Source organism: Scleropages formosus, chromosome 3, assembly GCF_900964775.1.
Source record: "Scleropages formosus chromosome 3, fSclFor1.1, whole genome shotgun sequence".
Taxonomy (NCBI): domain Eukaryota; kingdom Metazoa; phylum Chordata; class Actinopteri; order Osteoglossiformes; family Osteoglossidae; genus Scleropages; species Scleropages formosus.
In genome coordinates this window covers 6,228,160-6,241,862 of record NC_041808.1, presented here as the reverse complement: position 1 = coordinate 6,241,862, position 13,703 = coordinate 6,228,160, and the positions used below count along the sequence as shown (strand labels likewise).

The 13,703-nt window shown below is 50.8% G+C and overlaps 1 protein-coding gene across 1 annotated transcript in view; it reads right to left on the bottom strand.

Annotated features, from left to right (window-relative positions):
- nrg3b (neuregulin 3b) overlaps positions 1–12,578 on the bottom strand; it is a 90,695-nt gene extending 78,117 nt beyond the window's left edge. The window contains exon 1 of the mRNA XM_018762571.2: positions 10,819–12,578. Coding sequence (XP_018618087.2) covers positions 10,819–11,554 — 736 coding nt within the window. The 5' untranslated portion in view covers positions 11,555–12,578. The remainder of the gene's footprint in view (positions 1–10,818) is intronic.
- Positions 12,579–13,703: the final 1,125 nt, after the last annotated feature.

The following is a 13,703-nucleotide window of genomic DNA, read 5'->3' as shown; positions in this document are numbered from 1 at the left end:
ATCATAGAGTCAATCTCTTTAGACAATATGCAGAGTGCCTTTGGTAACATGTGGTGAATCCTGTGATGGAGATGGTAGAAAGCAGCTGTGTCTCTAGAACACAGAAATGGAGAAGTTCCTTAAGAACAACGCAACTTTCCCCCTCAATCTCAATCCCATGACTGCACAAGAGCAAACAGGAAGACAACTACGGTAAAACAGATCCCTATTCAATGACACTGTGCGAGCTCTCTGTCCAAGGAGGTCTTGCCAGTTTACAGACAGTAAAAGGAAGGATGGTGGGAGCTCGGCAATGAGGAGGAGGCAAGGACCAGGAAGAAGGACACAAGCGATAAAACCACTCAGACTCCTCTTGCCTATCGATTTTTTTCCCGTGTTCTGCTTTCAAGCACTCTTGTATCCGGGGCTCTCCGCATGCTGATGGTCAGCTCCTCCACAGCCACCTACTCGCACGAGGCCCTAGGAGCCATGGCACTCACGCAGTCCGCGCAGCTCGCCACATGTACCCTCACTCTGCGCAGCGGAGCAAAGCCAAATGGAATTACGGCAATTTTCTTTGCGTATGAAATCTGCTTTTGTCCTCGCAGTGCACTGAGCCGTGTTCGCTGTACAGTGTGCGGGCTGCTCTGCCGAAGATACTCATTTACTGTTTAACACACACGGTGGGCTCCTTCACACCACATTTACTAGGGAATCAGGAGCTCTGTTTGCACTGCAGAACAGTGTAGAATCAAAGGAATCAAACCGCCGTCTGCCTCTCTTTTGCCATTACCATAAAAAACATTTGCTTCCCTCACCACTGCCCAGACAGCATGGTCACTGATTTCTTCTGTAAGAACCTTCACAAGCTAAAGTGTTATTATTTCCCTATCTCCCCAGCTTCAATGACTCATTTTGGTTTAAATAATTCTTTGAACATGTTAGTTGAGGCCACTGACATTATTTGCCAGTTGATGGCACAAAATCTGCAGTTTCTGTTCCCAAAGTCCCCTACGATTAAGCAGCCCTCTGCACGATAAACGCAACGGTGATTCGCTACATTCTCATTGGTTGTTAAAGCTGCAATGACATACTTTGGTTTAAAAGTCAAAAACTCCTGTATAATCGGCTGGTACATTCGTATATACCCAGCTATGAGAGGGTAAATGTTACGCCCACCCACTCAAACAAAACGACCACACCTGCCCCGAATCAGAGCCTCAGAGTATAAAAGACGCTGTCCCGGTTCACCTGGTTGTGGGACCTCACCAGGTCAAACTGCTTTTCCCGCGAAAGCAAAAAGAACCCCACTTACCTCCTCGTCCTTCCAGTACCTCTTTGCCCTTTGTCCTTCATTCCCCGTTTGCTGCCTTCCTGGTTTCAGATCTCCTGCCTCGCCTGATCAACTTAGATTCCTGTCTTGTCCCAGGAACAACGTCTGCACCCTGAATGACCCACACCTGGCCCTGACTACGATTCTGGATTTCTCCTTGTCCGTGCCGCAACAAAGGAACCCGCGATTGGGTCCGCTACCCTTGTCCCCATGACAGTAAAACCCAGCTGACTCTCAGGTAAGCATTTTGATGTGAATGAATAAATAAAGGAATCAGACAACTGAATATATTAAAAAATAACAATAATCACAGATAGGAATATAATTTATGCTGTTATACTGTATTTCAACGTCCCCAACTCTGCACCTGGACAATAACACAGGTTAAACACACATCCATAGAAGGATATGAGGACAGAGCTCCAATGGTCATCGTTCCCGAGGAAATTCGTGCTTCTGCACAATACACACACACATTTTCAGAACCGCTTGTCCCATACGGGGTCACGGGGAACCGGAGCCTACCCGGTAACACAGGGTGTAAGGCCGGAGGGGGAGGGGACACATCCAGGACAGGATGCCAGTCCATCACAAGGCACCCCAAGCGGGGACTCGAACCCCAGACCCACCAGAAAGCAGGACTGTGGTCCAACCCACTGCACCACCACACCCCTAGACGCAACATCCTAAAAGCTAAATGGTAACAGCTAGGCCTTGCGATTAAAATAGATGTAACTGGGGCAAAAACTTTGAACCAGACATAGGAAAAACAGCAAAAACATCTGTCTGCTCAAGCAAAATTAAAGAAATGTTGCTCTTCATCAGACCCTTTTGGTGCACAAGAGACACAGGGATGTCAGTATCATCAGTACAGTCAAAATACTCGTTATGAGATTGTTAAAAAAAGGTCAAAACTATTGTTTTGTCAGTGCTTGAACAAATTAAATGTTAAACACAGAGGAAGTGGTTTAAAATAAACCCTGTTGCTACCCGCATACAGGTAGGGATTATAAGCAGCCAAGTGAGGGATAAACAGCTGCTGCAAGCGAAAGAAACCATCAAGACTACATAGGCAGTAAGTTGTACAGTATGGTACAGTACAGCCAATTATCTCATACACTATGGCCAGTATGTAGCGTAAACAGCAATGAACAGCATAGGCAGTATGTACCACAGTACAGGTAGTACATATTACAATACAGATACTATGCACTACAGTACAGGCAATATTTACTAGATTATAGACAAAACTGTACAGTACAGGTGGTATCCACTAGAGCATAGGCAGTATGTACTACAGTACAGGTAATTGGGGTGTGGGTGTTGGGGTGTAGGCATCGGGAGTGACTTAGAAACTGCAGTACAGGGTTTTACATAATACAAATGAGATATAAACACAACACGGGTTTCAATCTCAGAAAAGAGGTAAGGACAACAGCAGTGCGGTAAAAAAACAGGAACAGAGGATGGTAAACAGTAACAGCAAGACGATAAGCAGTATTACTGGGGCAGAGTCAGTGGAAACACAGTACAAATATTAGTATAGTATTACATTAAGGTAGGGTAGCACAGCGGAACAGACTTAAGTACTGATGTATAAATGGTGTCAATGAGGTAAAGCGAGTTTTTCTGGTATCCTGATGATGTGATCTGTGAGAAGGACACAGCATCTCAGACGGCCTGAAACCTCCTGTGTGATAGTGACCACTCCTCTAACCAATACAGACCCACAATGTCTCCACCACAGCTGCCCACCATCTGGTGCCACACCGTCCACCTAGATACACACAAACGTACACACTCACACACAGCATCCCCTGGACCACCACACCAGATGTGGATTAAAGAGTCCTTTGGTGGAAGAGGCCTGGACCAACAGTGTCACAGCAGCCACTTCCCTGGGGGATGCCCAAGCCCACTGGGCCACACTGTAGGGGGTGCCAGGGTATGCCACAGAGCCACCCCATGGTCCCCCAGGCCCTGTGCAGGCCAGGAGGCCTTCAGAGCCAATCACATTCCAACAGGTATGATCGGGTAACACACATATCTGTCTACAAAGGTCGGCTTTGTCTCGCAGGGGTCAGGATGACAGATTTACAATGACATAACTCCGCTATTTGCTTTGGCACATCAGCGTGTGTGCTCTGTGCATCAGTCCATCCGCAGAGCGTGGGTATGAGAGGGAACGGGCTTCTGTCCACCTGCTCTAAAGTCACTCTTGTGGTCCTCCAGGCTGCCATCTGTAGAGCAAAACGTACAGCAGAAGGTTGAGTAACGCAGCTCAGCAGGTAGCAGGATTCTGTGTGTGTGTGTGTGTGTGTGTGTGTGTGTGTGTGTGTGTGCGTGTGTGCGTGTACAACACTGGGTGCGACCCAGTACTAGCTCACAGAAGAGCAGCACGGTGGGATTATGAAGATGGAAAGGGGGTGGAAGGCTGAGGAGAGTGACAGCAAGTGAAATTATTCACCACAAGAGGAGAGGTGGAGAGGAGGAGAGGGCACTCAGTGCGGAGGCACAGCCCTGTTTACTTATTATTCTTCACAACAACAGCAGGCATTTGTCGATCTGTTTTTTCTTTCTTTTTTGTTGCTTTTAATCAATGAAGCTGTCTGTCCCATGCAAATGAGAATTGCTGGAGGCTGATGACTATTCATGTGGGCACTGAGCTGATCATAGGGACAGGGAACATGGTACTTGTATCATGCTGACTCTGGGATGGGGCTGTGAGGGGAGCAACAGAGACCTGGGAACGGACAGACATCTGGACGGTGCCCACATGGGGACTGGGACATGTTCCTGGGGAGATTACTGGGATCCTAACACAGTACTGATGTGAGCATTACTATGGTACTAACACAGAACACCAGTGTCAAGCTGACAGCTTTACAAAACACACACCTGTGTGATTATTTTGATTCTGGGTATATAAGTTCAGCTGTGTTTCAATGATGACCCACACATGCAGACAGCACTTTACTTTTAAAGCTGCTTTAAAGGTGCTATGAAAAATTCTTCTTATTATTCTGAAATGGGCATCACACCTTGGACACCATAGACAGTTTCTGGTTTGCCATGATGGAACACAGGGAATTCTGGATAAAATATGAGGCCATTTTTAATCAAAATTTTGCCTGGAAGAAAACCGAGTTCCTCATGACCCTGAAATCTCCAATTTAATATTCATTATTCTCCACAAACCAGACAGGCAAAGAAAACAGACCTCAGAGGGTCACCTGCACAAAGAGTCACGTGGTAGGGGCTGAATCTCGGTGGAAGATCTGACGCTTATAAAGGGACGTGCTCCTGCGTCAGGGGTCAGCGCAAGAGGCAGCTTATTGAGTGATCCTAGGGGTCAGAGAGACAGGCTGGAGACTGAGGAGGCTGCAGCCTGTGCACGTACAATAGACACACACACACACACACACACACACACACACACACACCGCAGCAGCAAAGCTCCACTCATTAAGGACCAAATAGAATTCAGGTGCTAACTCCTTGACTCAAAATTCGCCACTTTCTCGCTGGATTTATGGCCCAGTAAGTCAACACCTTATATTCTGTTCGGCTCCTAGTGCAGCATTTCAGTCTTTAATGATGTTTACGCTCCCAGAGCGTCACACTCACCCGGTACTTTTTCTCCGTCACGAAGGACCAATATCTGTCACAATGCAGCACCAATAAGTGCCCAAACGCAGCCAAGCCGCAAAGCCATAAATCACTAGGCCCGAAATACAGAAATAATTGTATCCAGCTCAGATGGGATCGGGACACGGGTCTCAGTGAGGCCTGGAGACAGAGCCCGGCGCAAGGTTAATGGGGGTGTGTAAGTGAGTGCCCGAGGAACTGGTCGGGCGGATTAATGAGTGTGAGATGGTTGGGGCGCAAGGTGAGCTCCTCAATCCCACCCCCCCATGGATGCTGGCAAGCCGTCTGGCTTGGTCTCCCGGCAATGACACCCAGGGACACTCTCACCTGCATGTCTTTCCTGACTGTTTGTGAGCGGACTGGACCACCAGCACTGCAGTCAGGAGCGGCAGGAGGAAAACACAACCACGAGGAAGTCACTCACTTGTCACTCAAAGGAGATCCCATCTCTGATCAACTCCGCACCTTCTCTCACCTCCCTGTTACTCTTCTCTGTCTTCCCCCGATTTTCCACAGCGTGTACAGGAATTAAAGCGCCTGGACTAGATTTGGCACCAGTTCTGTTTGTGTGATCCCCTGTGAAGGCAGGGTTCATATAGATTGCGATGCACGTCCACCTAATGCCGCGTCAGACGACCCACGACCTTGACACTGGAAGGGGAGGGGCACCGTTCACCGTTAGTCATTTCTGTACCGCGGTTCAGCTCTTATAGAAGATAAGCCCAACACACAGGCTGTTCCAGATTACAATATGATGTGTATAATTTCCTGATAAATCCTCAGTGTGCCGTTTTTCCATCGCACACTGATGCCCCCACCCCCCTCCCGTACCCTGAAGAGATGTTCCAGGAAAGTCAGCCCCTTTCTGCTGTCGTGCTGCTGTGAGGCCTGAAGCCTCCGATGAGAAATCTGCCCATTTAATGAGCTCGTTGCCCGGGACGCAGCATGTGTGTGATGTTAGCGTGAGAGTGAAGCGTAGCGTAGCTGCCAAGTGTGACGAAAAGCATGAACACGACCACCCTTTGTACACATCACAGCCGTGCCATCCTTGGTGGTGTCTTTGGAAATGGTTCTACAGCACTGCAGCATTTCCTTTGTACTGTGAGAGGCAGAACAGAGACAGAAAGGCACCTCTCGAACCCAGTCTGGAAACGACTGACCACATCACAACAGCTCCTTGCTGTCCTCGTTGCTGAGGAGGTACAAACTCACCCACAGATCAGGTCTTCGGTGTGTGTTACCATAGCGTTAATCATCGCTGGGTAGCTGTGACATGGCAACTAGTCCAGCAGAACCAAACCCAACCCCACAGAAGGCACTGAGTGAGGACTTCCAACCAAAAGATGGTGTCTGAGTAAATGAACACAGTGGTAAGAGCTCTGCACCACAGAAACCCAAGGGGGGCCTGTAATTAAACACCCTAAGAAGGAACAGATCAGATAAGCCCAGCTGTGTGTACGTCTGTGTGTGTGTCTGTGTGTGTGTGTGAAACGTCCCACAGCCAAGGGAAATTACTCTGCTAATTGTCCCAGCATCAACACCAGTTCTTCAAAGACACTTAGCAGCAGCTCTGAGGCCAACCCCAGCTCCAAAGGAGAAGGAGAACCAAGATGTTCACGTTTTTGCAAAGACCCCCACCGGTATGGAATTGGTCATATCTATAGGCCACACACATTCTCACCAACCCAAGCCAAAACATGCATGACGATAGACAACACATTAGTGCAGAACGGCACTGGGGCATTCTGGGTATGCGGGTGAAAAGAGTACAACTCTGGGACTGACACGGGGAGGAAAATCCTGACAACCACATGTCCTCAGCAGGGGGAGCAGAAGGGTGTAATTGACGGCTTTCATGCTTTAAACACTGCTTTTACACAGATGCTCGAGATTCCTTTCATACCCATATATTTCTATGAATGCCTCAATTACTCTAACTGCATGTCTAATTGCACTTGAAATGAAAAATAAACAACAACAGGAAAAGCCTGACTGATGCCTCCTGCTCAACTACCTTTCCACCCATCAGCCACCACATCAGAAAAGCCATGCAGATGGACAGACTGAGGAAGAGATTCAGTTGCAGCTCCCAAGAGACCTGAGGAAAAGTAACACTTCTTCACAGAGGCTAGCATCTTCATAGGGATGGAACAGTGGTTAGATCAGCTACCTTTGGACTCAAAAGAGCCAGGATCACACCTCACTTCCTCCTGTAGTACCCTTGAGTAAGGTATTTACCGTAAATTGCTCCAGTAAAAATTGCTCAGCTGTAAAAATGGGTAAATCATTGCAATGTGCTTTGGAGAAAAGCTAAATGAATAGAAGTTCACGGTTTTTACACACCTTTAGGGTCCAGTGTTTCGATAGACGAGGTAAACGTCTCTTGGGAGTCTGGCATCTATAGACGAGTTACGCATCTCTGCAGGGTCCAGTGTCCACAGACAAGTTAAAACATCTATCGGGAGTCCAGCATCTATAAACGACTTATGCATCTCTATGGAATCCGCCGTCTATAAACAAATTACGCATCTGTGTGGAGCCCAGAGACTATAGATGAATTACATATCGCTACAGAGTTCAGTGTCTCAGTAGACAAGCTTCGGATCTCTGTGGAGTCCAGCGTCTCTACAGATGAGTTGCGTATCTCTGTGGAGTCTAGCGTTTCTGTGCCTTTCATAAGGTGCTCAAAGGAAGCCTCGGTACTTCAGAAGCCGGACTGTAAGGACAGCGTGGTTTCCGTAAATCTCTCTGCCAGGAGGAGACAATAGCGATGGGATTTCTGTAAGAACAAAGGCTCGCCGTGTCCCTCTGATGCCCGGATGACGCCACTCGTAAGAGGCCCGTGGTTCTCGAAGGAAGAAGATGCTGCGCTGGGAGATGGACACAGCCGTCGCTAGTACGGCTCAGTGCTTTCCTGGCAGGAGCGGACAGTGCACTTGGCTGGCAGCAGCGGCCGTGATGCAGCTGCGTGCTACGGTGTCCCTCGTGAGGGTGACACACTAAGGTATCATGAGAGCTGGAAAAGACTTCCTCTTGTCTTATTTTACCCCGGTTACTTAAAGCCAATGAATTATAAAGTACCAACAAGGATAAAAGCGCTCCGCCTCTCTCTAACATTAATCGTTTTTATTGTCTTCAAAGGATGCCGGATGGGTCCTTGTTCTCTCTGTGGTCCGGAGTCGCTGAGCGCCAGCTACACCCTCCGCCTGGCCCTCGCTCTTAAAGCACGCAGCGCTGGGTCATTCTTCATCTGCCTCTTCTATTATTCACACTTCCTCTCTCGGTCGGCACGTGTTTCTCTTTCTGCATTAATATTTCAGGATCGCCTCCCCCCCCATTGGACACTTCATCTAGATTAATCAAAGTGACTTAAAGCATTACTGAGATGGCCTTCAAGCTGAATTAAGTTTAAATTCCTGCTCATTACTTTGTCATTGCTGAGAAAAGGAAGTTCACCCTGTGAAACGTCAAGATGGTTTTGTGAGTGTGTGTGACTGTGTTGTGTACGTCACTGTGTTACCAATGCTGAATCATTTACAAATGCTCTGCACATAAACTGTACACACTCCCACCCTCTCCTATTCCATGTACTGCAGCTGCACGGATGCACTCTAAACACTCACACTGTATGTACTCCAGCACTACAAACTGCACTGCACTGGACGCGCTTGTTCGGCACGCTCTTGTTACGCACACGAAACACGGCGTCCCCCGTGACCACGCATCAAAAGACAGAACATGGGAAAATAATTTCATATGGGATTAATACGTTGACGTCTGACTGGAGGAAACGCCCTTTCGGGATATGAAACATCAGACTGCTCTCTCACGGCACTGCAATCCTCTTAGCGGCACGCTAATCGGATTCCTGCCATGAGCGCTCCGGGCCGGTTCTGTGGGCCAGCCCTGCAGGGGTGGCAGGGGGGTTGCAGCAGACTCCTCCTGCTTATGGAGACCCGACAAACGGGAACGTTACACTGACACCACGCTGTCCTACACTGTGGCACCTGACAGCTCACACACACACTTTCTGAAACCACCTGTCCCAAGTGGGGTCTAACCCGGCAACACAGGGCGCAAGGCTGCAGAGTGAGGGAACACACCCAGGACGAGATGCCAGTCCGTTGCAAGGAACCCCAAGCAGCACTCGCGCCCCAGACCCACCAGAGAGTGGGAGCTGGCCAATCCCGCCACGTCGCTGCATCCCCTCCCCCCGACAGCTCAGTGGTCCAAAATTTCCCATCATTCACTTTGTTCTGTTAATTATAAACCATCTGATATGTTCACCTAATGCTCTGCTAGAGTAGTGGTTCTGCTTTTCCTTCACCTCATGTGCTTGTCAATTTTGAACCCCCATCACCGGGGTCAGCCCCCAAGTGTTAGTCTCACAACCCACTCCGCTAAAAGGTCAAAGTTTTTTGGCCCCTGGTGCTCAGAGGAGAAGGCTGGTCTTCACAGCCGGATAGATCTTTATCTGTTACAGCAAGGAACAAAGCGCACATACACAGTCTGCCAGGAATGGAGGAGGAGGATGGAGAGCAGGGCAACGGACACTGGTGGGTTTTCACATGGAGGGAGTGGGGTACCCTAAGGAGAGGGGAATGAAAAAGTGAGAGAGACCAGGGGTGGCGGATATGACGTTTGGGGACGAAGTCAGGCAAAGAGGTTTTTATGCATCATGCAAACCCAAGCGAACACCTGCAGGTCAGATTAAGGATATCAGTAAAAGCACCCTGTTCTGAGTGGGATGCTCCAGGACAGCCCTTCATTAGCATCAGGTCAAAGGCTCATTCAGACAGGTACAGGTGAGTGACAATGATCAGGCAGACCAGCAGAGCCTGCTGAGAAAATCACTGGGCGACCCAGGACACGACATTCATCAAATGGTTAATTAATAACCAAATCCATGATTAATGCATGCGGTTATTGGCAGAGGTAATGAATGAATAAACACTATATCCTCCATTTAATTATCAAAATTTTTAATTATGGCCTCTGTCATTTGCATAGCTTGAGCAGACTTTCGACACGCAGAGAAACAGGTGCCCCATAGATATTAATAAAATGACGAATATCTCGCCTGGAACCGTATCAGGGGGACGATGGGGAAACGTGATCTTGTAGCTAGAATAGTTAGTGAAGGAAGCCGATGCTGAGGTGGTGCTCATGAAGCATGAGGCCTTGAACGGGCCGTTGTCACGCGCGTGTGCATGCGAGTGTGTGTAAGACAGATATCGAGGAAGCTGTCCAAGTTGTTGACTGTCCACTGCCCAGCTGTTCTAACCAGGCCACACGCCGCAGTGCTGATACCATCTACCTGTTCAGCCGCCACTGCACCGTGTCTCCTGTATCTAAATGGAATCTGCCCCCCTCCCCCAGCCGTCCTCGGCTGCGTTATGCAACACGGACGTGTGCTGAGTGAACACCTCCGAGTGCCGCCCCCTGTGCCCTGAGCGCGCCGCTCCATCCTCGGGTATCATTACAGCTGAGAGCAACGCACCCTGGTGTTCACACCCTGAACACACATATTTGCACCCTACCTCTGTTCTAAACACACCCTTAATACTCACACAGACAAGACCAGTTAGGAAGCACACACCTGCTGTATCTCCCATGCAGTAAACGCTACTTCTGGGCCCCATGTTGCACCTCAAACAACACATTTCACACGCATGTGCAAAAACGTTGAGGAATAGCAGCAGCAGAAAGTCATAACATGAAGATCATCATAAAGATCCAAGCCGTTGTGCTGGGAACCGACCACTGGCTGATGCCTCCGAATTATCTCTGACACGCACGGCCCCGCCATCCTGGGATGGTCACAACGCAGAGGGTACAAAATTAGTGTGAACACTTACATGTCTTAGCATGGGGGTGCAGGCGACCCGGCGTCCCTGGTGGGCCCTTTGGCACGTGCTCATGGCTCTGCGTCTGTGTGGAGTCGTGCAGGACTGGGTGGCCGGAGGGAGAGGGTGCGGAGGATGGTGCTGCCCTGTTGGTGGAGGGTGGTAATCCGCCGCGGGCAGCACCCCCCAGCCGTCGCACTGTGCTGCGGGGGGTGACCACCCTGGGGGCACGGGTGGTAGTGCTGCCAGCCGTGATTCGGGTACTAATGCGGTTGTGAAGGTGTGGCACCTGGCTACTTGTTGTCGGGCCAGACCGCGTCCCAGCTCGAGTTCTACCCGCTGCTGTGGTGACAGCTGCAGTGGAGCCAGCGTCAGGTGCTGTGGCAAGCACAGTGGCGGCAGTGGAGGCCGGCCCCTTGGGGAAGGCGCTGGGTTTGGAGAGAAAGATGGGGTCCTGGCCGATGCCCTTGGCGTCCACCAGGTCAGTGGGCACATAGTCCGGCACGGAGCCTACGAGGATCCACTGCAGCAGCATGAGGCTGAGGCCCAACCCCACGAGGCCAATAAGAAGCGGCACCACGCACAGCCACGTCTGTTGCCGAGTCCACATGGCACAGCCCCCACAGCGTGGCGACCCCGCCTCTGGGGGCGAGGCCTGCTCCCGCCCAGCCCCGCCTCCAGCCCCGCCCACATCCCGTTCCTCCAGAATCAAAGCCCCTGGCATGGGTGGTCCGGAGCTGTCACTCATCCTGCCTCGGTAAGGGTTAAACCCGGGGCCAGGAGCCAGGCGGGCATGAAGAGCGCAAGGCAGGTGGGCGGTGGGCACCAGTGGGCATCTCAAAGAAACACACACACACAGCCTTAGGGAGATGTGCAGGCAAACAGAGTCACACTCGAATGCAGCTTTTCAGAGACACACACACTCATGCAGACATTTTTAAGGGTGTGCAAACACACACACTTAGAGATGCGCAGATGCATGGACACAAAAACACAGGCTGATAGACACACATACCAAGGAATACTGAGAACCAGCAGCTCAGACACGCACACATCCATGAAGAGACACGCACGCGCACGCGCACACGCACGCGCACACGCACACACACACACACACACACACACACACACAGCTACACAGAGACACAGCAGATGGGTGGAGAGCAAGGAGGTGTTGCTCATGCAGTTTTGCTCAGAAGAGCGACGCGACTCCAAGGACAAGGTGGCAACGGGCGGGCAGCAGGCGGCGCCAGTCCGGGGACTCAGGCTGTAAATCCCTGCGGGAACAGGACTCCTTTCTTGCACAGTTCCACACTGCGCTCCGAGCCGTTGATTCCGAGCGCTCCTCCTCCTACCAGGTGCAGGGTCCGGGAAAGGGGGTCTGCGGTCACGTGCTGAGTCAGCCCTCCCACCCCCACCACCAGGGCGGGGTATCTACAGGCTCCAGGCTCGATGGCTGCGGGCGCCGCCTCACTGCGGCCGGACAGCGGCTCTGCAGCCCCCTCCCCTGCAAGCCATTGTGGGGGGAGACGGCGCCTCCAGGGCCCGTGTTCGCCACCGCAGGTTCACAATGAGCTGGATCCTCCTGCAGCACCGCAGTCGGCGTGTTGACGCCTCCCGGCTGCTCTCTCCTTGGTGCTGTCTCCCTTCTGAGGGCCGCCGGTATCTCCCAAATTCAGCAGCTCTAGCATCCAGCAAGAGCGAGACCGCTCCTCAGCAGCGCAGTGGATGCTGAGAGACAGGGGCGGGAGAGCAGCAGAACGACAGAGAGAGAGAGCAAGAGAGAGAGAGAGTGAGAGAGCAAGGGAGGGATGGAGAGATAGGGAGCAGGAGAGGAGGAAGAGGAGGGGGAGGAGACACAAATCCTGGCCAAAGCTCTCTCACCGCGACGAGACGAGCGAGCGAGCAGCCCGCCTCCGCCCCAAACCCAGAGTGAGCCGTAGCATCGCAGCAGAGTAGGGGGGGGAGGCTGGAAGAAGCAGGGAGGAGGAGAGTGGCATTTTCACGAAACACAAGCAAGCACATGGAAAAGGGGAGGGAGGAAGGACAAGGAAGGATGCAGGGACATCAACGCGATGAGGAAAATAACTCAAAGTGCAGAGGAGCAGCTGTGGAGCTGCTTGCAGAGGACAGCCGGGCCAAAACCAATCCATACGCATCAGTATGTATCAATATGTCACAGACAGCCACCACAATGAACAGGAACACCTCTGGTACTCGAAGTGAATGAGAGTGAAACAAAAGGGATGCGCTTCAGCATTCCACCCATCTAAGTCATTCATCATTCACCAGTTCACATTCCATCAGACGTCCCTCAGTGCTGCTCCCAGGTGTCTGATGGACCGACAGACTGTGGACCAACTGACTGAATACCCATCTGATGGACTGACTGACTGCGTGTCCATGTGATGAACCAAATGACTGAGTGCCTATATAACGGACTGATGAACTGAGTGTCCATCTGATGAACTGATTATCCTGTAGGTGCACTCTTTTAGCACAGATCAAGACCTCCCACAGATGCGTGCGGGGCCCCCATGTGTGGCATCAGAGCCCATGATCTACTGCGGTCTGAAAAATACATGTGCAGCAGACCATCTGTCCTCTACAACCTGCTTCAACAAACATGTCAAGATGCCTCTTACGAGCCCAGCACTGCAGGCATCTCAAACACCAGTCACGTATTCCAGAGTTCCAGTGGACAGACTATGCAGAGCTCCTCGAACCTTGGGCTCCAGCAGGAGGATTTCCCCTGTGATGGTCACTCCAACATTTGTCAGAACACAAAAATATCAGCAGAGCTGTGATCCACAAATATCTCTTACACATTTCAGCTACACATAAACAACACGGCACCAAAACAATGACCACAAAATCATCACTGCTGTCATCATCAT